The sequence below is a fragment of the Pteropus alecto genome, unplaced genomic scaffold (assembly GCF_000325575.1).
Source record: "Pteropus alecto unplaced genomic scaffold, ASM32557v1 scaffold7, whole genome shotgun sequence".
Classification (NCBI taxonomy): domain Eukaryota; kingdom Metazoa; phylum Chordata; class Mammalia; order Chiroptera; family Pteropodidae; genus Pteropus; species Pteropus alecto.
In genome coordinates, this window is record NW_006494614.1 from 30,527,535 (window position 1) to 30,552,445 (window position 24,911).

General features: G+C 34.9%; 1 protein-coding gene across 1 annotated transcript in view; it reads left to right on the top strand.

The window, feature by feature from the left end:
• LOC102889885 (dystonin) overlaps positions 1-24,911 on the top strand; it is a 401,789-nt gene that overhangs the window by 295,487 nt on the left and 81,391 nt on the right. The window contains exons 50-60 of the mRNA XM_025042814.1: positions 697-905; positions 1,532-1,849; positions 2,329-2,495; positions 4,094-4,250; positions 5,165-5,291; positions 7,387-7,449; positions 8,523-8,764; positions 9,647-9,776; positions 12,412-12,611; positions 14,045-14,540; positions 15,949-17,420. Coding sequence (XP_024898582.1) covers positions 697-905; positions 1,532-1,849; positions 2,329-2,495; positions 4,094-4,250; positions 5,165-5,291; positions 7,387-7,449; positions 8,523-8,764; positions 9,647-9,776; positions 12,412-12,611; positions 14,045-14,540; positions 15,949-17,420 — 3,581 coding nt within the window. The remainder of the gene's footprint in view (positions 1-696; positions 906-1,531; positions 1,850-2,328; positions 2,496-4,093; positions 4,251-5,164; positions 5,292-7,386; positions 7,450-8,522; positions 8,765-9,646; positions 9,777-12,411; positions 12,612-14,044; positions 14,541-15,948; positions 17,421-24,911) is intronic.

The window sequence follows — 24,911 nt, forward strand, 5'->3', positions numbered from 1 at the left end:
AATCTTGTTAATTTTTCCTTTTCCTCTGCTATTAGACATAAATTCTGTTTGTTTTAAAACTATAACCTCAGCCTTTCCTATTTTAAGTGGATTTTCATTGTTGTATATTTTCTCAACACATACGCATTTGTGAATTTTTGTGCATTTGAGTACTTTGTTTAGGATGTGAAGGATGACAAAAGCTTAATTTATACCAGAGAGAGAAAAAGAGAGAATTTTTATATGTAAGGGTTAAATCTTGACAATTCTTTATGACTGTGTTTTGTTTCCTAAGAATATCTGTGCATGACTGTCAACTTGTCCCCCTGCCCCCATACAGTTATCAATAAGTATGGCTAATTTAAAATGTCAGATTGGGAACTGGGATTTACTCCAAGGTTTTGCTGTTTGAACTGCTTTCATCTCTCTTGGATAATTCAAATGTTTATGTATCCAAAAATCTCCTTTTAAATGCAGATGATATACATATTAACTATTTTTAAACAGATATATATATTTTTCATTTTCCATTGTAGTCTTTTCTTTCTTTTTTAAGATTTTAGATGATGCTCTGAATATGCATTATGAATTTATCATTTACACTTTTTTCTTTTTCCAATTTTGGTGTAGAAATTTTAGGATTCCCCTTAGTGTGTGTTTTAAAAGCAATAGGGTAAAGATAACTTTGCTTAACATTTTCTGATGTTTTTGGACTAGATGATATTGTTGGGAGATACGATGATCTATCCAAGTCCGTTAATGAGAGAAATGAAAAACTCCAGATAACCCTGACCCGCTCACTGAGTGTGCAGGATGGCCTGGATGAAATGCTGGACTGGATGGGAGGTGTGGAAAGCTCTCTGAAAGAACAAGGTCAAGTGCCCTTAAACTCTGCTGCTCTTCAGGATATCATCAGTAAAAACATTGTAAGTGACATATTAAATAGAAAAATAATCTCACTTCTAGATTAAAAAAGAAGAGTTTAATAAGCTCCAAGGATAGGTAGATTTAAGATAAATTTAAGAATATAGAAAAAGAGACGTTTTCTGAATATAACTGTGGAAAGCAGTGCTTGCACAAAGGCAAATGTATAAAATGGTTTTTCTCTGATGAAGTATGGAAAGAGCTCTGTATGTTTTTTTCATGAATAATATTCACTACAGAGGGTTTACACATACATTAGTCCTATCTTGTTTATCCTTGCTTCAGCCAGCTGCACGAGGTTAATCTGATCAATCTTGTTGTTGTCTAGCCTTTTAAAAATTAGGACCATGGATAATCCCCAGACTCCATTAGATCCCAGGAGTTGCTGGGTAGCAGCCACCTCCTGCCTCGCTCAGGCAACCAGCCAGCTGTTCTTCACTCTCCCTTGAAGAGATTTGGGATGGGATTCCTCAAGGGACAGATCAAACTTGTCAGTCAGTCCCAGCCATTAACTTTCCTTAGTCACAGGTTGTTCAAGCTTGTTGTTATGAATAGTGATTCGTTAAAACTCTGGGGCATTATTTGTAAACATCATTATAAAACATTTGCAATATTTGGTTCATTTCAGATGTTGGAACAGGATATTGCAAGTCGTCAGAGCAGTATAAATGCCATGAATGAAAAAGTGAAGAAGTTTATGGAAACAACAGACCCATCCACCGCATCCTCACTGCAAGCCAAAATGAAGGACTTGTCTGTTCGGTTTTCAGAAGCAAGTCATAAACACAAACAAAAACTTGCCAAAATGGAGGAGCTAAAAACCAAAGTAGAACTGTTTGAGAACCTCTCAGAAAAGCTTCAGACATTTTTAGAGACAAAAACTCAGGCTCTTACTGAGGCAGATGTGCCAGGAAAAGATGTTACTGAATTGTCTCAGTATATGCAGGTATATCTTCCTTAATAGTCACAAGTCTGATCAAGCATATTATCAGTTAAGACAAACTCATACATTTACTGCCAAAATTGTAATTAGCCGTCATCGTTTTAATTGCTGATGGGTTAGTAAAGGTCTACACTTTCCTCCTTTGAAAATCGCAAACCTCAACTTCTTGAAGCCTTTGCTCATTGATTAGAAATGGACACATCTCATATACATATACTTTCCAAAGACCACAGATGATATAAGTATCTTAGGTGCCAGAACTCACAAAGAAACAGAATGTGAAGAGTGCATTTTTAAATTAAATGAAGTTTACTGTGTTCTCTTTTGAATAGCCTGCCTGCATGTTTATTTATATTTGGAGTAATGACCATAGGCAGGATTATTCTTATGTGAGATTCTGGTCACATACCCACCTCTTGATAAAATGCCATTTGAAGATCTAGCAACATCTTATACTGATTAAATATCTAAATGCTTTGTAGGAATCAACTTCTGAATTATTAGAACACAAGAAAGATCTTGAAGTTTTGCAGAGTCTCTTGAAGGAGATATCCAACCATGGCCTGCCAGGTGATAAGGCTCTGGTTTTTGAAAAAACAAATAATTTGTCAAAGAAATTCAAAGAAATGGAGGATACCATCAAAGAAAAGTAAGCACAACTTAAGAAATTGGATTTTATTCTACTTGATACTAATTAGAATAAATTATGTTTATTTACATATGTAGATACCTAAAACAATTTTGAAAACTTGAGAATAAGCATAGGGTTACTTTATAAGTGCTTTTATATTGACACATTTTTTTTTTGTTACTAAAATTAAGTGTATTTTTGTTAAAATATTTAGAAGGGAACTTCAAGACTTCTTACATAAAAATAGAAAGCATAATGTAAGAAAAGTGGTGGTGGTAATAGTCCATTACTGAAAATAACCTAAACTTAATATTGTGTCTGAATCCTTTGGCAGATGCTGCATTTTTATTTGCAAAGGCCAAAATAACCTTGAAAGATAGCTGTGGTTCATTGCTTTCTGGGCTTAATCAGAAGCTTTTTTTTTTCTTTGTAAAATAGTTATACTTTTTAAAATGTTATAGATAAGACATGACTCCATGAGTAAACAAGATAAGAAACAAGAGAATGAACCTATGTTGAGCTAGAAAGCTATACAGGGATAAGCCTTGTAACTGAACTTTTATATTTCTGATCTCATGTTAGTTTAGAATATATAGTACATCTAGTTTTGCTAAAGTTTATATGGAAGACTCCCAAAAGATAGAAAATAGTTCCTTCTCTTCCAGCTGTTCTTTACTTCTTCATAATTTTCTACCTAAAACTTTTGAGTGCTGTCTATACTACTCACAGAGCTACATTTTCCATCTTGTCGTGTAATATTTAATTTAAATATTGCACAGAAGAAATAGTCTTGATCTTCCTAGGTAAACTCTAGGTTTTTCTTCTTTCGAATGGATTCAATTTTAAAACTACATAGTCATCAGTAATTAATCCAGCTGCAGTGGACTCTTACGTGCCAATATTCCACACACTTGCACATGTGCACATGTCATCCACATGTCATCCCAGTTCCAAATATAACTGTCTTCACAACTGTTCATGTTCTGGGCATGTGCCCTCCCTCCATGGTGCTGAGGTACAGAAAATTCATATAGTTAACTGTAGAGCTTCCTGAGTATCTATGTGGGAGGCACCCATTAAACTTTTCGGTTACTAGGTCTCACCTCGTTTTTTGGGAACTGAAATCTGTTCTTTAAAGCTCTTGGCTTTATCCATTCACTAAAGTGCCTGTAGTATAGCATGGCTACCACTAGGTGGCGTAGTTTTCATGTCGGTGATGTGCGACTTTCCCTTCTGGTTCTGTGCCTGCTGGCAGAAAGCCCCACATAAAGTGGACAGATCAAAGCTCGCTGAATCTAAATAATGTTAAAACTGTTTATATAGGCTTAGAGTTGATGTCGTTTTATAGAGTGCCTTTACATATGGATTACAGATTTCTTTACTTGTTTCTTTATCTGCAGACCTTGCCTCTGGGGAATAAATAAATAGTTTTTTAGCTGGTTTTACTTACCACCTATGAAACCTTTCCTCCTGTATCAAAGAGCTAGAATGTACGTGGGGGAAATTTTTTCCCCTTAATATTAAGCCTGATATGAGAATAATTATTTATTAGTAATTAGTCCTTTGGAGCATCTCCTTTCTGTGCCTTAAATCTGTCACTGATTTTTATTATCTAGAAAAGAAGCTGTATCTTCTTGTCAAGAACAGATGGATGCTTTCCAAGTGCTTGTTAAATCATTAAAGTCATGGATAAAAGAAACAATGGAAAGAGTTCCCATTGTGCAGCCTTCTTTTGGTGCAGAAGATTTAGGAAAATCTTTGGAAGAAACTAAGGTGAATCATTGTACCTGATACGAATTTCTCCTTTGCCTGTGTCAGTAATGAGAGGTTAAAAGACTAATTGTGGTTTCCTTTTATTTAATATCACGTAAGTTAGATCCTTATGTATGTACAATATATTTTGGTGATATTTGAAAATCAAGATGTGGGATTAACTGATCCTTTTGAGGAAGAACACAAACTTTCAGTTAATTTGCTTTTTTAAAAAGAGATGTATTAGTGAGCTGCTGGCTGTTCTAATATCCAAATTTCCTTCCCCACCTAGTCTCTATTTAAGTTATTTTTCTACCATTTTTCATAATATTAAGTAGAAGATCCATCTCTTCAACTTGGCGTTTTACTATAGTTTTGATATATCACCATAACCAGTATTTGAAGATAGAAGTTAATGGAACATCTACAAATAGTGTGCAAGTCTTTTTGTCATCTGACATATGACCAGTTATGCCAATTTTTCCACTCCAAATTTGTGGGGGTGTGTGTTTTTAAAAATTCATTGAAATTTTGATGTTTAAAACTCACTATTAAATGGAATTCTGAATTCCCATTTTTAAATTGTTTCTAGTACTTTTCTTCTTGTAACTTGACTATTACCTAGTACAGTTTTCCAGACTTACAGTTGACAGTTGCTTTGGAACCTATGGCAGCTGGGAATATAGCCTGACTTCCACTGTGGCTAGGGGCAGAATGCAGGATGGACCATACTTCACTTCTCACTGCTAACAGTGTTAACAGTCACCTGGGCTGTTGGAACAAATAGAGATGGTGCTGTTTTCTTTCACCCGCTACCCCGCAAATCGGGACCCACAATCATCATTGTTTTGAGATATGTTTAAGAAATTGGACTATAATGTGTTACTTTGAAAATATGACGAAGGTTGAAAAATAATGTGTTTTTATACCTCAAGAAATTACAAGAAGAGTGGAGTTTAAAAACACCAGAGATTCAGAAAGTAAACAACAGTGGCATCTCACTGTGTAACCTAATAAGTGCTGTGACTACCCCTGCAAAGGCAATAGCAGCGGTTAAATCAGGTATGTGCTTTATTTACGCTCATGGCACAAAGACCATAAGAATTGGGTCCGTTCATGTTAATTTTGTGTATCTTATTTTTTAAATTTTAAATTAATGCATAAAATAATCAGAAATACAAAGGGAAAGTGACAAGAAAGATGGCATCTATTAACACACTAAAAGCTGCCATGGAAATGTATCAGTACTAGTCAAATTTCAAATCTCTCTTATGTTTTATTAAAGACTGCAATTAAAATGTAGCCAAATTAATATGTAGGAATAAGGAGCATTATACTGAGGAAAGAGAAAGATCAGATTCTAATTTGTTTGTTTTTTACCTTAATTAATGGAGATGTTGAAATCGTATTTGAAATATTTGATAAAGAAATGGGTCTGGGCTCTTGGGAAAGAAGTGAGAGTAGGAAACAGGTTATTTTCTGTAACGTGGACCTCTCATTTTATTCCCATCTACTTTTATAACTTACACTATTCCCAAAGGAAACAATTATATGTTAACCAGTATATCTAAATCACAATCCTAGTCATGGTCGAACCACTTTTCTCAACAGAAAGGGAGAGTCATGTATAAATAATGATTCTAAAATTAATTTAAATTGTGGGTATAGTTTTAATTTTGAAACATATTTATATCGTCAATGTGAGGGTTTTTTGTTGTTGTTGTTATTTTTTTTAATTGCAAGGATAGACAGAAGGCAGATCTCATCTCTTTATTCTGAGAGTTTCTGAATATCCTCTGTGGTTTATCTGCTCTCTCCAGCCCCTTCCTCCCTCTGCTCCCCCTACAGCTGTCCCTATTGTGAGACTGATGTTCCAGCTGGGCCTCTCTCAACCATTTATTCCGCTCTATTAATCCCATTTCAGGGAATACTCATATTATATGTGGTGTGATGATCTTTCCTTTCTCTCCTAATCAGATTTCCTGAAATGTCAAGTTTTTTTTTTTTAAGAAAAGGAATTCTGTTGTTTTTAGTTCTTTATGTCCACTTTATATTTGCAATAAGTAAAAATTATTTTTTTCTATTCTTGATAACTTCTAAACATGGTAGGAATTAATCTTGAGTATCTATAAGATATTTTTGTTTCTATCTGAAATGCCATTGTATATGATTTTTGAAAAAGGGACGAAACTTAGATTAAGATTCAGATATTTAAATGTTTTTGTTTGTTTAGGCTTGTTCCCGTGTGGTTAGTTTTGGGAAGTATCTTTGTGTTTTAGATAGGTAGCCAATGCATACTCAAATAAGAAAATCTAATTATTAGTTTAGTATTCTGATTATGAAAAAGATACCAATGCTAGATGTTTATATAATTATAGAGAAATAAGAATTACTGCTCACTGAGCAGTTCCTATTTTCTAGGCAATAGATTAACTGTTTTTAATTCCTACAGTGGTCTCACAGGAAGGTATTATCCCCATCACTTTAGTCAAGTGGTAATTAATTTGCTCAGTCACACAGCTAGTAATTAGTGAGGCTGAGATTTAAATCCAGGTGAGTCATATGACAGAGTTTAGGCACTCTTAGCCATTGTGCTTTCTTCTTTGTGTTCATATAATGTGAGTTTAGTCATAGGTTTTTTTTTTTTAACTTTTAACTTCTTTCATGTATTTTTAATCTTCTGCCTCCATTAAATCCATGATAACACCGTGTACCTATACCAGACAATTTTCATTTCCTTAAGTAAGATAGAATTTTTTTTGTCTGTCAGTCATTTGTGCTTAATGCAACACATGTGAGTGACTTCTGAGCTTCAGAGACTTCGTCACTAAAATAATTTTACCAATAAAGAAACTTTATTACAAAATTGTTTAATAAATTTATAATTAATGAGTAATGTATGTAATCTAAATTTACTGAAACTTTTTTAAAGAGATCATGTTACTACTTTAAGAATAAATTTTATAAAGAAGAGAGGATATAACTTTATTTTTAAATTTTGGACCTTTGAAATTTAATTAATATTTTACATTTTCAAATTAATAATAACGTGTTTAAATGATTACTGTTTACAGGGGTTTGATTTAATGTCATCTATTATTAATGTATAGAAATACTATGGAAATCTATGATTACTTCGGTGTTAATATTTTTGCAGGTGGAGTAATATTAAATGGTGAAGGAACAGCCACAGATACTCAGGAAATTTTGGCAAATAAAGGTGATGTTAATTTTAAGTCTTTAATGATTAGAATAATTTGGTATTCCTTTTTGAGAGAGAAAATCTTATTTATTTTTTACTTTAAAGTTTATATATGTTTTTTAAAATTCAACAATGCATAACATTTATTCATATATTTTTCATTTCTACTGTAATATCACTGTTGAGTAAAAAAAAAAAAAAAAAAAAAAAAAGAAGACCTATCTCTGCCCTCATGGAGCTTACGGTGTACTGGGAAAAGAGACAGTAATGATTTTCACTTACCTATAAGCCCAGAGACTAACATCTCAGCAATTGGTTCCAGGTTTCCTTCATAAATTATCAGAAGATGCATTTCTCTCTGCCAATTGCATTAAATAAGAGCTTCCTTAACTTTTTTTTTTTTTTGGTGCTTTGAACTTTATTTTTTTATTTTAATTTTCTTCAATTACAGTTGATATTCAATATTATTTTGTATTAGTTTCAGGTGTGCAACACAGTGGTTAGACATTTATATAATTTACGAAGTGATCTCCCTGATAAATCTAGTACCCACCGGCACCATACAATTGAGAGAGAAAATCTTTTTAGAGGTGAATAGTAGTTATAATGAAATTTCAAACTAGAAATCAAGTGGTATTAACATAATAGTCTCATTCTCCATAGATGTCATATTTATGTAACATTCATGTAATTTTGTTCATCCGAAATTAGTGAAATCCTCAGTTTGGCATTTGCTTATGTTTCCTTCTTTTTGGTTAATTTGAGATATTTTGTCACTTGAGATATTATTTGAGCTATTTTCTTGAGTTTGATGCTTGAGGAATTAAGTAATATTTCATGGTTTTGGTTTTTTGATCTAGTTAAAATATCTGTTTTATTTCGCTTGTATTGTGCAATGCTCCTAAATTATTTGTCATTAAATAGCATTATAAGATGATCTAACCTTTTACTTCTAAAAATCCTGTGACTTAATCATGGTAGGCTAATATTGACAAAATTAAAGGAAATGTCGTGTAAAGCACTTCTATTTCTAGAGCTGTACTCTAGACATCTTGAAAATGTGTCAGTATAATCATTTTCCTTACTCTTAGGATTAACATCTATTAAAAAGGATATGACTGACATAAGCCATGGTTATGAAGATCTTGGCCTGTTACTTAAGGACAAAATAGCTGAGCTAAATACTAAACTCACCAAATTGCAAAAGGCTCAGGAGGAATCAAGTGCAATGATGCAGTGGTTACAGAAGATGAACAAAACTGCAACAAAATGGCATCAAGCTCCTACACCTACAGATACTGAAGCTGTGAAGACTCAAGTTGAGCAGAATAAGGTATACTCTGTGGGTGTATTTACTGAAGACATGGAAGAGAACTGATTAGTGTTTAGAACCGAGCTCTGGTGGTCAGGAGCCCTGTTCTGATTTCTTGCCCTATAATCTTCAGCAAATAATTTGCCAGTTTTGTTTAGTGTGCCTTTCTGTAGAGATTGGTGATAGCAGTCACCTGTTTTTGCACACAGACATTATGAAGATTAGTGAACTGTTGGGTATAAGCAACTTTGCCACTTTTAAATCAATTTAAGTCTGGGATTTTAACCAGTCAACTACTGGAAATGATTTAAGAGCTAAGAGTATTAGGGATCTGTTCTGTTGAGTATAAAATAGGGGAGCTCATGCTTTCCCTTTCTTTAATAGACAATATTTCTTTCTACAACTGTCAAAGTTGGGAAGATGGTTTTACATTGTGGCAATCATCAAAAATGTCTGCAAATTGCTAACCTATATTTGAACTCTATATTGTGTCATACAGAAAAGTCCTTATTCACTAGTTGATTCTCAAATCTGGCAGCCTTTATCAAGACTGATTTTCTTAGTGATTTCAATCTTACTGATGTCATCTTCCAATTTTCCAAAGGGATTTGTTTGAGAATAATATGAGACACTTCCCAAGTAATAGGGATAAGAGTCATTATCTCCATAGCTACAGTGTTTCTCTTTTCAATTCCTCTATTAGATAGTTGAAGACTGCTAAGAAGAGGAAAACAAAATAATTAACTGCTGATTCCAGGTCCTCACCCACTTCAGCATTTAACAGTGGATTTTCTCCTCTTTTGGTTATACTAGAGAAAAAAATTCTCTATCATAATTGTGTTTTTGTCTTATGATATTGACATACTTTAGTGTACTTACTCTGTTATTTTTTTTCTTTGTTAGTCATTTGAGGCAGAACTGAAGCAAAATGTAAACAAAGTACAGGAGTTGAAAGACAAATTGACGGAGCTGTTGGAGGAGAACCCGGATACTCCTGAGGCCCCCAAATGGAAACGGATGTTGACAGAAATAGGTATGTTATGTTACTTAAACCAGACACCATGAACAGAACCTCATTTTTTTTTATCATCATCATCATCTTTATATAAAAAAAAATTATCCAATAGCCTCACTTATTTTGGGATTTCTTTAATGTTTCAGAATCTATTTTTGCATATCTAAAAGTGCCATTTCAAATTATATTGTGCTGACTTGGTATATTTTGTGGGATTTTATTTATTTATTTTTTTGCCAAATACAGTAACTAAATTCATTTTTATGAAGAAGTTAAATACTAGTTAATAAAATACTGCGCATTGAGTAATATTTTCATTATTGTTTATTCTGTACATTATTAAACATCCTTTTAATTTATTTGGTAAAGGTTGGCTCCCTTCTCCTTCATGGAGTTCCTTCTGCAAGTCCTCCAGCCCTTTATGCTTTTCTCTTCCCCAGTCAGCATTACAAAGTAGCTCCCCACAGAAATCTGGTGGTATTGATTCTTTATCCAGAGTTATCTTCCCATATTGATTCTATCCCTACATAAATTATTCCTCATAGGTACAGAACTTTCTTCATGAACCTTATTATCTTATCACCCCTTTTTCATTATTATAGTAATAAGGAAAATGAGTGTAAGGCAATGATACTAATTTTTTCTACTTCATAGTTTTGTTTGGAGAAGTCAGTGATTTAGTGTGTGTGTCCACTCAGATAAATAGTACCTGGCATATAGTAAGGGTTACGTGTTTGATATGATGATAGTAAGAATTATTTTACTTTAAGTCATTTCATTGTATTTAGCTAAAGGTTATCTTTCCTTTAGAGCCACATATGCTGTGATAAATTTAGAAATCTATAAATATATTTTAGTTTGAAAAAGGTTATCCTAAGGGATCTTAATATTCAAAGGTCTGTTTAATCCAACTAAGGGACTCCTGTTGCATTATAATGAATTTGTCCCTAATTCAGTGGCTCTTACCTGGGATGTCAGAATTAATTAGGGAAGTATTATCAAGACATTTTAGAATAGGGGTGAGAGTGAGGAGTGTGTATTTCAAAAAAGTTTCCTGATAAGATTTTGATATTTCTCACTCTCAATGTGTTGTTTTAGTTGCATTATTTTGTCAAATTGTGTTTGACTAGAATGTGCCAAATTGTGTTTGACTAGAATGATGCCATTAGATAAGTTTTCATGATTGAGCTCTATTAAAATCAAACCATTAGTGTATTATGCTAGGTGAAAAAAATCCATCAGATCAACTAATTACACCCATAGTGAATGTTTATTGAATGACTACTGTGTTCAAGTACCAGTTGATAACTCTTGGCTTTAGAAGCCGGCCATCTTAAGGGTAGGGAGAACAGGAAATGCTTCCTAGCAGAGGATAAAATCCAAAGGAATTGTGAAGAAAGGGTAGAGATGGGATACATGGAGAGATGGGATACATGGGATATATGGAGAGCATGTCAGGTGTGGCGCCTATGTGAGCAGAAGCTTGTTCGGGTGATAGTGGTAAGATCAACAGGGCTAGGTTAGAGATTTCATCTCGAAAGTACAAACCCTTTAGGATTAGTAGACTAGGGCCAGTTTGTGGGAAGCTCTGAACATCAAGCAGAAGTCTGCAGATTTTATCATGTAGGTGGCGAGGGTTAGTTATTGAAGTATTTCAGCATAGAAGTGACATGTTTAAAAGGATTTTTTTTCGTAAAGGGAAATTAGTTTAGAACCAAATGGTTTGCAGCTGAGAAACACTAACAGCAAGGAAATCAGTTAGAAGACTGACAGTCTAGGTCTGTAGTTCTCACGCATGCTCCTGGAAGCAGCAGCAGCAGCAGCAGCAGCAGCAGCAGCATCTGGGAACTTGTTAAAAATGCAAAATCTCAGGCCCCACTTCAGACCTGCTGAATCAGAAACTCTGGAGTGGGGCCTGGCAACCTGTGTTAACAATTCTTCCAGGCAATTTTAATGCAGCTCAAGTTTGAGAATCAGTGGTCTGGGAAAACCACGATGGGACTGAAATGGACTGAGGGCATTGGAAATGTAAGGATAGGTTTAAAAATTAGGAGAGTCATGAAAGAACATTCTGAAAGATTGCATCTCAGTGACCTGGGAGCGAGGATAACCTTTGAAAGAAATCTAAAAGTCAAAAAAATCCACCAGTTTTGATAGGAATATAATGTTGAGTTTTATGTTGAGTTTAAAGGGTTAGTGAGAATTTCTAGTGTAACTTTAAGGACGATTGGGCATAGATATAAAAATTTGAGAGTCATTGGCCTTGAACTGATCATTGAAAATTTGATATTAAAGAAAGTGATTAATGTTCATCATTCTGACAGGTCAGTTATAGTTGAATTAACAGAGTCTATAGGACTTCTAGAAGGATTGAGGGTGCTCAGGATCCTGTTTGCTTTAAGGAATATTTCATCCTCTACATTACCTTCTAAAATTAAATTCAAATTTACTTTTCTTTTACTTCAGTTGACACACAACCATCAGAATCATAAAATCTGTATCAATAAATGCAATTACTTATCTTAGGTTAGACTTTAACCAACTATGAAAGATGAGTAGTAAAGATAGAATGATAGCCACTACATATTAAGTCACATCCTACAGTCTTCATAGGTAACAAAGACCAGTTTTATCTTTTATCTTTTTCTTTTAGATTCCAGGTGGCAAGAACTCAATCAATTAACAGTTGACAGACAACAAAAACTCGAAGAATCTTCTAATAATCTAACTCAATTCCAGACCGTAGAGGCTCAGTTAAAACAGTGGCTTGTGGAAAAAGAACTGATGGTCAGTGTGCTTGGGCCCTTGTCAATTGACCCAAATATGCTAAACACACAAAGGCAGCAGGTGCAGGTGAGTATCACTCGACTTGACCAAAAAAAAAAATGTTTTCATTTTAAGTATATTAGCTTTGGGGGGCAGTATGTGCTTTAACTGCCTTGGAGTGTATTTGTAACGTTTCAGATGCTCATAAGATACAGGTCCTGAGGTTAGAGGGAAACCTCAGAGAACCAAAGCTGTGAGGCATCCCAGAGTAGTCTACTCAGCCCTTAGCCATTTCAGTCATGCTGTGGCTTGTGCAGACCCTGTTATAAAGGGCCTTCTTAGAAGTATTAATGTGATTGCATAAGTAATAACATTTTTATGAGAAGGTGGTATATGCTTTTTATTGTTTAGAAATTAGTCCTTTGAGGTTTTATTTATTTTGATTGTGGTAGTAGGTAATGAAACTTATAAAACTCATGCAGTATAGCCTTGACAGGGGGGGTAGGTGGGGGCGGAACTGGATAAGAAGAGGAGCAAGAATAAGGGAAGCAGAAACCTTGAACCCCAGAGGGTTAGTTAGACTACTCTAATTATAATTGCATAAATCCACAAGGGGAAAAAAATCCATGAAATTTAAGTCAGACGTAATAGGAGAAGCATGGTTGTTGTTTCAGTGAGTAGTAGTATTATATATCTGAGTAGTAGTATTTATATCTGAGTAGTAGTATTAGAGCAATGAGGCTGATTCTGCACTCGTAAAATACAAATTCACGTATGTTCTTAATCTGAGGAGAATGAAAACAAAAGCTGTAAATAAACATTTAGGAGAAATAATTGCACCTAGTTTGGGTAGTCTCTCAGAGATAGATAAAATGTATTAAAAAAAGGAAATTTTTGGATCATTCATTTCATAACGAGAGCCGATGCTGAGCCTGGACATTCTGAGCAACATGATCCATTGGCTAAAACCATTACAATGAGAATGGTAAACGTCAATAAATCATATGTTAAAAAATTTTTTTTGTAGATCAGTACACCATGAATGCATATATTCTAACACTGTTATCACTATGCATTTCATTTGGTGTAAAATGCTGTAGAATGTTTTTAAAAACCTACAAAGAGAAAAGTACAAGTAGGGAAAAATAAATTTGTTGTTAGTGTGATATGGACATGAACTTGTCCAATAGCAGTATTTCCTTTTGTATATGAAAATTCGTACGTAAATTTTTCTTCCTTTTTTCCAAACTACTGAAGATTTTTGCTCCCTTCATTTTTCCCTTTGGGGGATATGATTTTGGGCAAAATGTGATCTCTATGGAGCACTATAGCTCTTTGATTTACTTTAGGATAATTGCACTGCCTTCAAAATAAAAACTAGGAAAGTGGTAACAAAATAAAAAATGAGAACTAGATAAATAAGTAGCATTTCTGTCTCTTTAAAAACTTAAAGCTATGTTTTCTCTAATTAATTATCTGATAATTTGTGTTTGTTTACCCTCATTACTTCTTTACCTTAGATTCTGCTGCAAGAATTTGACACTCGGAAACCTCAGTATGAGCAGCTCACAGCAGCTGGTCAGGGGATTCTGAGCCGACCTGGTGAACACCCTTCTTTCCATGGGATTGTGAAAGAGCAACTGGCAGCTGTGACCCAAAAATGGGATAGCCTAACGGGACAGTTGAGTGACAGATGTGACTGGATTGACCAAGCCATTGTTAAAAGCACACAGTATCAAAGCCTGCTGAGAAGGCTTTCTGATAAACTGAGTGATTTGGATAATAAACTCAGCAGCAGTGTGGCTGTGAGCACACATCCCGATGCTATGAACCAACAATTGGAAATGGCCCAAAAAATGAAGCAGGAAGTAGAGCAGGAAATGAAGCAGATACAAGTGGCCCAGGCCCTCTGTGAGGATTTGTCAGCACTGGTTAAAGAGGAGTACTTGAAAGCAGAACTTAGTAGACAACTAGAAATTATCTTAAAATCATTTAAGGATATTGAACAAAAAGCAGGTTTGTTTATCTTCTTTTAACACATGTATTTCCTAGTAAAAGAAATCAGGCATTGCCTATTTCCAAGCCGTTGCCCGTGATCTGGGCCCCTGAAGAGAGTTTGCCCCCATTGAGAGCATAAGTGAAGAGGAGCTCACTCACACGAGCACAGAGAGCTGTTGTGTTCATGCTCTCACAGTGTTAGAGTAATTAATTCTACACAGATAATGGAGGGACGCCGATGGGAAAATCCACTTAATTAAGACCATTAAAATGTCAGGCATTCCAAATTGGTTTTTAAAAGATACAAATATTTTTGCTGTGTGACAGTCGTATTTCACCAGGAAAAAAACAACAACAGATGAATACAGTTATTAAAAGGATTGCATCATTTTTTTCATCTGCAGTTATGTTGTCTAACTCTGTCATGGAAGCATTTCTGGAGAAATGTGTGAAAGAGAAGCATTTGGCACTATATTTCTCTCTTACCTACTGTGGCCACAATTCTGTGACAGATGTGCCAGTATTTGTCAGAGGCAGCAGTAGTGAGTAATTAGACTTCTGAAGAGCCTGCCAAAGAAAAGCACATTTGACTGCTGCATTTTTCCTGTTTGAAAAGTAACAAGGGTGCCTTGTACCTAGTCCATGCTCAATTTATGTTTTTTAATTGATCGAATTTGTTTATTGATCAAAGCAACTATTTAGGCTTGCTCCCTTATTTTGAAATGATATTAATCATAAATATTAGCTATTAAGATTATGGTTATTATTATTGTTGTGGATACTTTTATGTGACAGGTATTAAGCTAAGAACTTTACACACATACCATCATGTCACTTAATGGCCACAGCGACTTCTATTGTTGCCAGTTTACATTTGGGGAACAGAGGCTTAGAGGTTTAATCATTGGCCCACGGTTTTCTGGCTCCTGAGAGATTGAGGTGGGATCCAAACCCATGCTGTCCCTAAGTGCTCCATTATATTGCCTTAATGATTCATAAAATTATAAAAGCGAAACAGTCATATTTCATAAGAGATGGACTACTTAGCAGCACACTTAGAACTTTGAACAGTTGTCACCTCCACATACTGGAATGGAGATGACTCTAGTACAGTGGGCAGTGTGTGTGACTGTCCTCTACCACCCTGCACCTTTGTGCAGTTTCACTTATCCCCATCATCTGTATTGGTCTCTCATCTCCTCTTTGCCTTGATCGTCTCTCTTCCTGTCGTCGTGCCTGCCTCTTCTTACTCCTTTGCCCCCTTTTGTCAGCAACTTCAGCTTCCTCTAGTTCTTAGAGTCAGTGCTTACAGCCCTTGCTTTTAGACAGTCATGTACATTTATTTTGGGGGTTTTACTTCTGGCTTTTCATAGGTTAAATCTGAATTTTGATGTAAAGTAAACATGTCTGTAATTTTCATTTTTAGAGACTCATGTCCAGCACCTCCAGTCAGCCTGTGCCAGCTCTCACCAATTTCAGCAAATGTCTAGAGATTTTCAGGCTTGGCTGGATACAAAGAAAGAAGAGCTAAACAAGGCTCACCCTATATCAGCCAAACTTGATGTCTTGGAGTCATTAATTAAATATCAGAAAGACTTTAGTCAAGCCTTGATTGCTCAGTCTAGTGTTTATGAAAAAACCATCGTGGAAGGTGAAAATCTATTATTAAAAACACAAGGTTCTGAGAAGGCAGCCTTACAGTTACAACTTAACACAATTAAAACCAACTGGGATGAACTTAATAAGCAGGTAAAAGAGAGAGAAGACAAGGTAAAAGATTCATTGAAAAAAGCCCTCAAATATAAAGAACATGTAGAGACGCTTCGGCCATGGATCGACAAATGTCAAAATAACCTGGAGGAAATAAAATTTTGCTTGGATCCTACTGAAACAGAGAATTCTATTGCCAAGTTAAAGTCTCTGCAGAAGGAAATGGACCAGCGCTTTGGGATGGTAGAATTGCTAAACAACGCAGCCAATAGCTTGCTCAGTGTCTGTGAGATAGATAAAGAGGTTGTTACAGATGAGAATAAATCACTGAACCAGAAGGTAGACATGGTCACTGAACAACTTCACAGTAAGAAATTCTCTCTGGAGAACATGGCCCAGAAGTTTAAAGAATTTCAAGAAGTGTCCAAAGAAGCTAAAAGGCAGCTTCAGTGTGCAAAGGAACAGCTAGATGTTCATGATTCCCTAGGACCCCAGGCTTACAGTAATAAATACCTGACCATGTTGCAGACTCAGCAGAAATCACTTCAGACCTTGAAGCACCAGGTAGATTTGGCCAAAGGACTTGCGCAGGACCTTGTGGTAGAAGCCTCAGACTCAAAGGGAACATCTGATGTTTTATTACAAGCAGAAACCTTAGCCCAAGAGCATAGCGCATTAAGTCAGCAGGTCGATGAAAAGTGTTCGTTCCTAGAAACCAAGCTTCAAGGCATTGGGCATTTCCAGAATACCATCCGAGAAATGTTTTCTCAATTTGCAGAGTTCGATGATGAACTGGATAGCATGGCCCCAGTGGGGAGAGATGTAGAAACATTGCAACAGCAAAAGAGGGCTATTACAGCCTTTCTGCAGAAACTAGAAGCCCTCATAGCTAGCAACGACAATGCCAATAAAACCTGCAAGATGATGCTGGCCACAGAAGAAACCTCTCCTGATCTTGTTGGAATCAAAAGGGACTTGGAGGCTTTAAGCAAACAGTGCAACAAGTTGCTGGACCGAGCACAAGCCAGAGAAGAGCAGGTCGAAGGGACAATTGAGCGTCTTGGAGAATTCTATAGCAAACTGAAGGAATTTTCTACTCTACTTCAGAAAGCCGAAGAACGTGAGGAGTCTCAAGGCCCTGTAGCAATGGAAACGGAGACAATCAACCAACAGCTTAATGCGTTTAAGGTAGGGAATTCTTCATTTTTACTGAGCATTTTTATTACTAAAGGACATTTCTCACTGGTGTAAAAAGGAGGTTATCTGTTTCGTCGAACCTTCTAAAAGGATTGTCGCACAATGTTTGAGCTTAAATGAGTGTATATCCAGGCACATGGGGCAGTTCCACATGTATTGGGGATTTGGGAAGGGTACTTGAAAAGTTCTGGCACTTTTCCATGAAGCCTGAGACTGACATCATAGAGTTCATTTCTGATATCACTCGCGGCTGACATCTGGAGGGACCAGAGCCGTATTTTGAACTCTGCTGCAGAGGCCATTCCCTAACATGAAATACTTGTTCTCTTCATGTGTGTCTCCCAGAATTTTCTTTAATGGTGAATTATAGTCTTTTCCTGCTCTTTCCTTTTTTTATGGCCTTCTCATCCTTAATTGAATTTCTTTTGTAAACTTTTTTCTTCCCAAAGTTCATATTTTTAAAGGCAGAGTGGAGTTCCATGTTGTAATCCTGGTTTTACAAAACAAAGCTCTTGGGCTCCTGTCCCAGAGGATTAGGAGTAAATTATTTTTAATTGGACAACAAGCTCCTGAATGCCAAGGAATGTCTGCCACTTGATAGCTCTCAGTGATGCTTAATGATGAGTGGAACATTAGGTAAAAACGGTGGCCCAGGTTTAGTGTCACTGGAGTTGGCCTCATTTATGATAGTAAGAGCAGAGGTTGTATCTTGGCAGCCAACAAAGATAGCTTCATGCCTGCACAGAGAGGGTCCTAAATATCAAGCATTTGCCGTACGGGGCTGATATGAACCTTTGGAGTTAGCATGGATCCTGTTCTATTTATGAGGTGTGTTTTACTTTGCAATAAAGACCAGTGTGGTGATAAGTCCTATCATATATCCCTAAAGGATAAAATAAGAGCAAATAAAAGTGGAATTTGTAAAACTACAAATTGATTCCCATGAGAAATGAATATAAATGAAATGGACTTCCAAATTCTGTGCTGTTATATTTGACATGGTGTTTCCCTTGCTTACCCTTAATAACAGTATTTTGAAAAACAACTTCAAAATCACTTCATTTTCTTCTTCTTTTTCTTACTATGATTATATTTGCTGTTTGTAAAGTACCTCGGAAGCCTAGTACCTCCAGCGCTTAAAAATCTGTGGTTCTGTATTTAGATCTTGATTCTTGAAGGTAAAGGAAAATAAACTACCTACTGTTGACTTTACTTCCTTCATTACTTTGTCAAACTTTCGTATTTCTGGTTTGCAAAATAAAGATTTCGTGTGTGAGAATTCTATATTAGAAAAACAAAGTTCTGTGGGAGTTTCTGCTTCCAAGACTAGGGCAGAGCTTGAGGAGTGAGTCTTCCTCAGACAGAAAATGTTGGAATTTTCCGTAGAACTCTGACCAAAAAAAAAAAAAAAAAAAGGGCAGTAACCATGTAGTCTTTTTACTTATGAAATTTAATCATGTTCATTGCCTTTGTGAAACATTATCATTTCTCTAGTTTTTCTGTAAATTCATGTAGAGAAAAAGAGTCTCTTCATTTCTCTTCACTGCCTCAACTACTCATAAGAAAATGAGCAAAAGTAACGGTGCTACTGTCTGAATACAGTGAAAATTGTGGCTCTCTATGCAGAAAAATCTTTTGAAAGTAAGAGAAAATGAGATAGGAGGAGCTCTGTTGCACTGAAAGTGTTTTACAAACTGAAAAACTCTAAATAAGCATCATTACCATTAATGGTTACAGAGCTTGTTTTATTTGATTGATAAGAAAAATAAACTTAGGATGCTGTGTTTGTCTGTTTTCTGATTACTTTGGAGGGAGTTGATTGATTTAATGACATTCAGTAATAAAGAATATCAATGCATAACATCAGTATCTTGAGACACAGGGACTAAAATAAAAGTTTCCAAGTGGACAGTTCATTTATATTTAATATATTCCAGTGTCTAGGTAAAAAAGAACAAGAATATTATTTTGGTAAATAAGCATGATAACTTTTCCGTGATCCCTAATTCCATTTGTTTGTATGTATGTATGTGTACTCTGAAAAAGTAGCCATTACAACAATTGACATATACTATAGGCTTCTGATGTGTCAAGCATTGTTCTAAACTCTCCGTTTTTAACCATGTTAACGGTCATGAGCGGTAGATGCTATTATTATTCCCATTTTACTGTAAGGAAACTGAGACCCAGAGAGGGTAAGTGACTTGCCCAAGGTCACACAGGTAGTAAGTGTCAAGACCAGAATGTTCTGGTGGAAACAATGCAGTGTTTTGTGTCAACTTTATTCATCATGTTGCACATATGATATTTTCTTTGGGAAATTTTCAAATCATCTTTGCTGTAGCCTAATTTGGGCGGCCTGAGTAATCAACCACTGTTCATTTTAATCCAAAACCCCAGTAACACTCACCTAGGGAAAGTATTCTATTAAACTGGCTGCTACGAGAAACAGGAAATAAATGTGTGTGAAATTGTCTTAGAAGCGGATATGTGGATGCTGGTGATGGTTACCACCACTACCCGCCACTGAGAAGAAGCCAAACACTTTACCGTCTTAGTGATTATATCTTAAGGGGTAAATTAGTTTACAGTTCAGATCTTAATTTAGTTTTTGTTGGGCGTTAGGCTTTTGTTGAACATTAGTTTTAACATAATATTTTAGAAAGATTTTTTTAAGCGGAATTATTTGTATTGAGTGAAAAACTAATAGTTTGTTAAAAATAGCAAACTGCTAGTTATTCTAATTTCTAAAAATATAACAGAAAAGCATTGAAGTAAGTCTTGGGTTCCAAACATCTATTTTTATTATATACTTTGAAATATAATCCAGCTTGACATTACTTTTCCCAGTAGATTTAATTTAACCTTATGTCATAGATAAAAATCATAGTTTTTCATAACATAACCTTTAGAGTAGGACTAACACTCAACAATAGCTATTACCCAGTTACTCAGTAGGGGGGTGCCTGGTATTCGCTGGGACCTGAATGGATTATTTAAACTAGGTAAGACAAACCTCTCAGCTTCCATTTTTTCCCCAAAAAACTTAACCTAAGAAATGAGAGTTAATATCATTGAAAGGACAAAATTCATGTTTAAGACACCACCCCAAACAGAATGATTACAAACAAATGCTCTTCTGAACCAAATGTCCTAATTCACTGTCAGTAAAAACTATTCCAAGTTTTTGAAAATAGAGTGGTATTACCTTTTGTGTTAAAGTTTTTAAATATTTTGATTGTGTAAGTTCTGCTTACTGTACATTTTCTTACTTCTAAATATTAGTTATTGGACTAAAATGAAGAGTGAGGTGTTTTTTATTACTATTGATAACTCAAAGTACCATTTTTCTACTTATACTCTTCTATTATTACATTAAATTCTATGCATACTGTCATAAATTCCTAAATTCCTTGAAACTCCTAGCTCAAGATTATCTTCAAATCTAAACTGCATTATTAAGTAATATTAATGTTTCCACATTTTTATTTATCAAAAACATATGTAACCAACAATATACATGGAACCTGACCTGGCAGTTCCTGTGATGTTATCAATATCCAGTCAGATTTTCTGATCGTCATGAAATTTGATTTCATCTTAATGAAGATCAAAGAAATTTGATGTTTTAATGAACATATACACCTACATTCTGGCCAAATACACACTCCTTCCTCACCTCTATCTAGGCCTTGGTAAAAAGTCTTAGAACCTGCTTACTGTTTGTTTCTGGCCATTCTGTTGCTGCCTCGATTGTAATTCACATTATCCCCCACAAATAAGCACATCACTGGTACAAGTCTCTTTGAACCAAAGATATATATATTTTTTATTTTCAAAATGAAAATATCACTTTATAGAGCAGAGTATTTTAAGGCCAAGTTGAAACCACAGACAAAGACCAGACACATGCCTAATTATACTGTAATAAATTTTCTCTGGTCCAGGTGAAGACATTATTTAACCTCGGCACCATAATTTGAATTTTGAGTAAACCAAAATGCCCAGTATCTGGAGAGAAGAGAAGCCAGGCAGTCTGAGCACTATTTGTAAATAGTATTGCTGAAATAAATTACTTTGCATATATCTTATTAAGATATTTATCAGATGATCCTAAAACAAACTCTGCATTGTCACCATTTTTAAAAAGATAAAATTAAACTGTCCAAAGAATGCTTTAATAGTGGTTTTTCAATGTGCTCATGTTTTTACGTAGAGGTTGATGATGAATTGTTCTTCATTTTTGTTGAGACCAAGGCAAAATTAAACAAAGCCGTTGCAGAAGAGGCTTTTGTTAAGGAAAAAATTCTTACTTGACTGGACTTTTGTTAATGAGAGCATATTAGCGAGGAGGTTGTGTGATACTTTCCTCTAGTATTTTCAGAGGTGAAAGTATTTTCACTCAGAAGCTATGATTTGATGTATGGGCTTTATAGGAAGGTCACATTATTTAATCAGTCACATCAAAGTGGCATTTAAAATTTTAGGAAGAAAGAATATCACATGATGGTAAAGAGAGAAGCTCTACAGAAGCAGAGCCCTGCCAAGCTCCTAAGAGTTGGAGTTGATATGCTGTGTAGTGTTAGTAATACCTCACTCATTTGTTGCCTACACAGATGAGGCATAACAGAGGGGTGCCCTCTTTCCTACATGACACGGGCAATACACATACCATACTGTTCTGAAAGGGCTGTCAAAAGGGAACTTGACAATGTGGGTTTTCTTTCTACTTTTGTTGCTAACTAACGTGACTTTGTTACATAGCCTCTCTTAACTTCTATTGCTTCATTTAAGATTGAGGAATGAAAATAGATTGGTCCGAGGGCAGTTCCAGCTTAAACTGAACTTTTTATTATTATTTTTGTTAATAGGATAATACTATATTACCATTTGAAAGTGATCCTCCAAAAAGCACCAAACTGTAGCACCCACTGTCATTATCATAGGCCTCTCTTAGATGAAAGGATACCTACATAATTTATTTAATGCGGAAAGTTGCTTGAAGGTGTGTATGTGTCTGTATGTGAGAGAGACAGGAGAATTTGCTTTGTTGTTATGAAATTATACATTGGTTTTCTGCTAAGAAAATTTGACTGGTAAGTTTTTTCAAATGTTTATCTAGATCTCTGCTCATTCATTAAATAATAGCTGAGAATAGGTAAAAGCTGTGATTGTAAATTAAGTGAAAAGCTTTTGGAGATGTTCAAGAACCAAGCTACCCCTAGTATATGTCTGTGCTTACATCCTGTTCCTCTTGTATCTTTGTCTTAATTTCAAGATTACTTTATTTCTTTTGTCAGTGTTTTAATATGAGGCATGTTTTCAGGTTTTGCTTGGTTTTGATTTTTGTTACTCTGAAAGAAATTCAATGGTGTCATTAACATGAGTATTTGTTTTACTTGCTGGATAGCTTTCCTTTTAAAAAAATCAACTTTTAGAAGTTATAGATATATGTATATACACACATATGCATATATTTCAATTAATGTTTACCTATAGAATCATTTTCTATTACACAGAATATTTTTTATCCACCGTCACCTGAATACCATATTGAAGATGCGGGAAAAATGTAGTTTTAGTACAGTAGCACTTTACCAGAAGAATAGCAAGTGCTTATTAAAGATATTTCCTGTCAAGATCAGACAATGAATTTATCAAGTGTTTTTGGTTTGTATGCTCTCGTGGTGGGGTCTGAATAGCCTACTTTCTATTAAATATAAACTATTTTCCACTGAAATAAGTAGCTATTACATATTCGTCTGATGAATATCCTCAAAAACCCTTTTGCCATTTATGTGAGTTTATTAGCTTGAAAACTAAAAATATAAGGTGTTTTCAGTTTTCATTAGCTAGCAGCCTGTTTTAGAAAGAATAATAGAAATTTTTGCTTCTAAGATCTATTTTTGTACTCACAGTAAAAAACAAAAACAAAAACAAAAACAAAACATATCTCTTGTTTGGCCTCTAATACAGATTTTGAGAGCTATTGGGCTAAAAGGATATTTTTGTCAGTTTTCATGGATAATGTTCCATTTATTCACAGAGACCTTTTCTACTTATTACATATTGAATTTCTTAATATCTCCTATCTTTCAGCTCTAAAAACTACATGTTTCAGTTAATAAAATTAGACTTAACTTTCTGGTGAAGTGGATTGTTGCACTTAGTGATAAGATTTTTCAAGAACTTCCCTTTTTAAAGATTTAAAAATATAAAATGAGAAAGTGGAACTATTTTGCTTATAATTCAATTAGTATTTGTGCACTTTTCCAAAATCATCTGCCTTTAGAAGATACTTTAGCTGTCTTCTAGTAGGCTATGTAAAGTAAGTAATGTTTTGAGAACATTTAACATTGTATGAAATAATAGTGTTGACGATTTTTCAGAAAAACCGCTCATTTTATTTTTCATATATTTCTTTCATGAAAATGTGACAGATCTAGCTATCATGATTAATATTTAACACAATTTAATATATCTTGATTTTATTAACATTAGACACTATAACATTTAGAGTGGCCGTATAAACCAAATTTGGGAGGAAAAGACAAATCAGTTCAGTTCTGCTCCAAATATGAGTTCTTTTATCTTATTTTGATACACCTTTGGACTGTGAATTCAAGTAACAAGATATATGTATATATAAGTTATTGTTATAAATAGCAATATAAATAGTACAAATTTTAACTTGAATCATAATATATCACTTATAGAATTAGCTGAAATCAGTTTAATAAAATAGAAATTCAGTTATTCAGTTAATGGCATATATACTTAAACATAATCAACTGGACAGCATTTTCCCATAGCACTCCCTACTTCCGAACTGTATCGTGCCTATTTTCTCATCCTTACTCTCCATTGTCCTGTATGTTGTGTAAGGACAGTGGCACATCATCTCTATTTTCCATTGTTTTGCCAGTGTTGTACCATGGTGTTTGGCAGACAGTGAGCACTATCTGATGAACAGTTGAATTTATGAATGAATTATCTTCGTAGTTTTAAAACTGTACCAACCACCTGAAATGTGAGGTTACACGTTGCTCTTCTTGGCTTTACATAAGGTTAGAATAATGTTGTGCTAATGATTCAGAGTTAGAGGCTATGGTGGACTGAATTAGAGCCATTCCTATGAAAAGTTCTATGAAGATCTTAATGTTTAAAGAAAGGCACTCATCCGCATTTCATGGGAATTTTAATATTGCCATGAATAAGTAGCTTTCCAGGCTTACAAGTCAAGATAGTAGCAGTTGCGAGTAAAATCTTCAGTCTCCACTAATTCCTGGCCTAGTGCCCAATCCACTTTTCAGCCATGGTAACTTGTGTGCATATTTTTCCTTCTCTTATTATTAGCATGGCCTCTGTGCTTGACCACCACAGGATCAAGTGCTTGTTGAAATATTTCACTTCTTGTCTGTGGAAAATGGTCATTGATATTGTGTTGTTGCTGGGTGTGTGTGTGTGTGTGTGTGTGTGTGT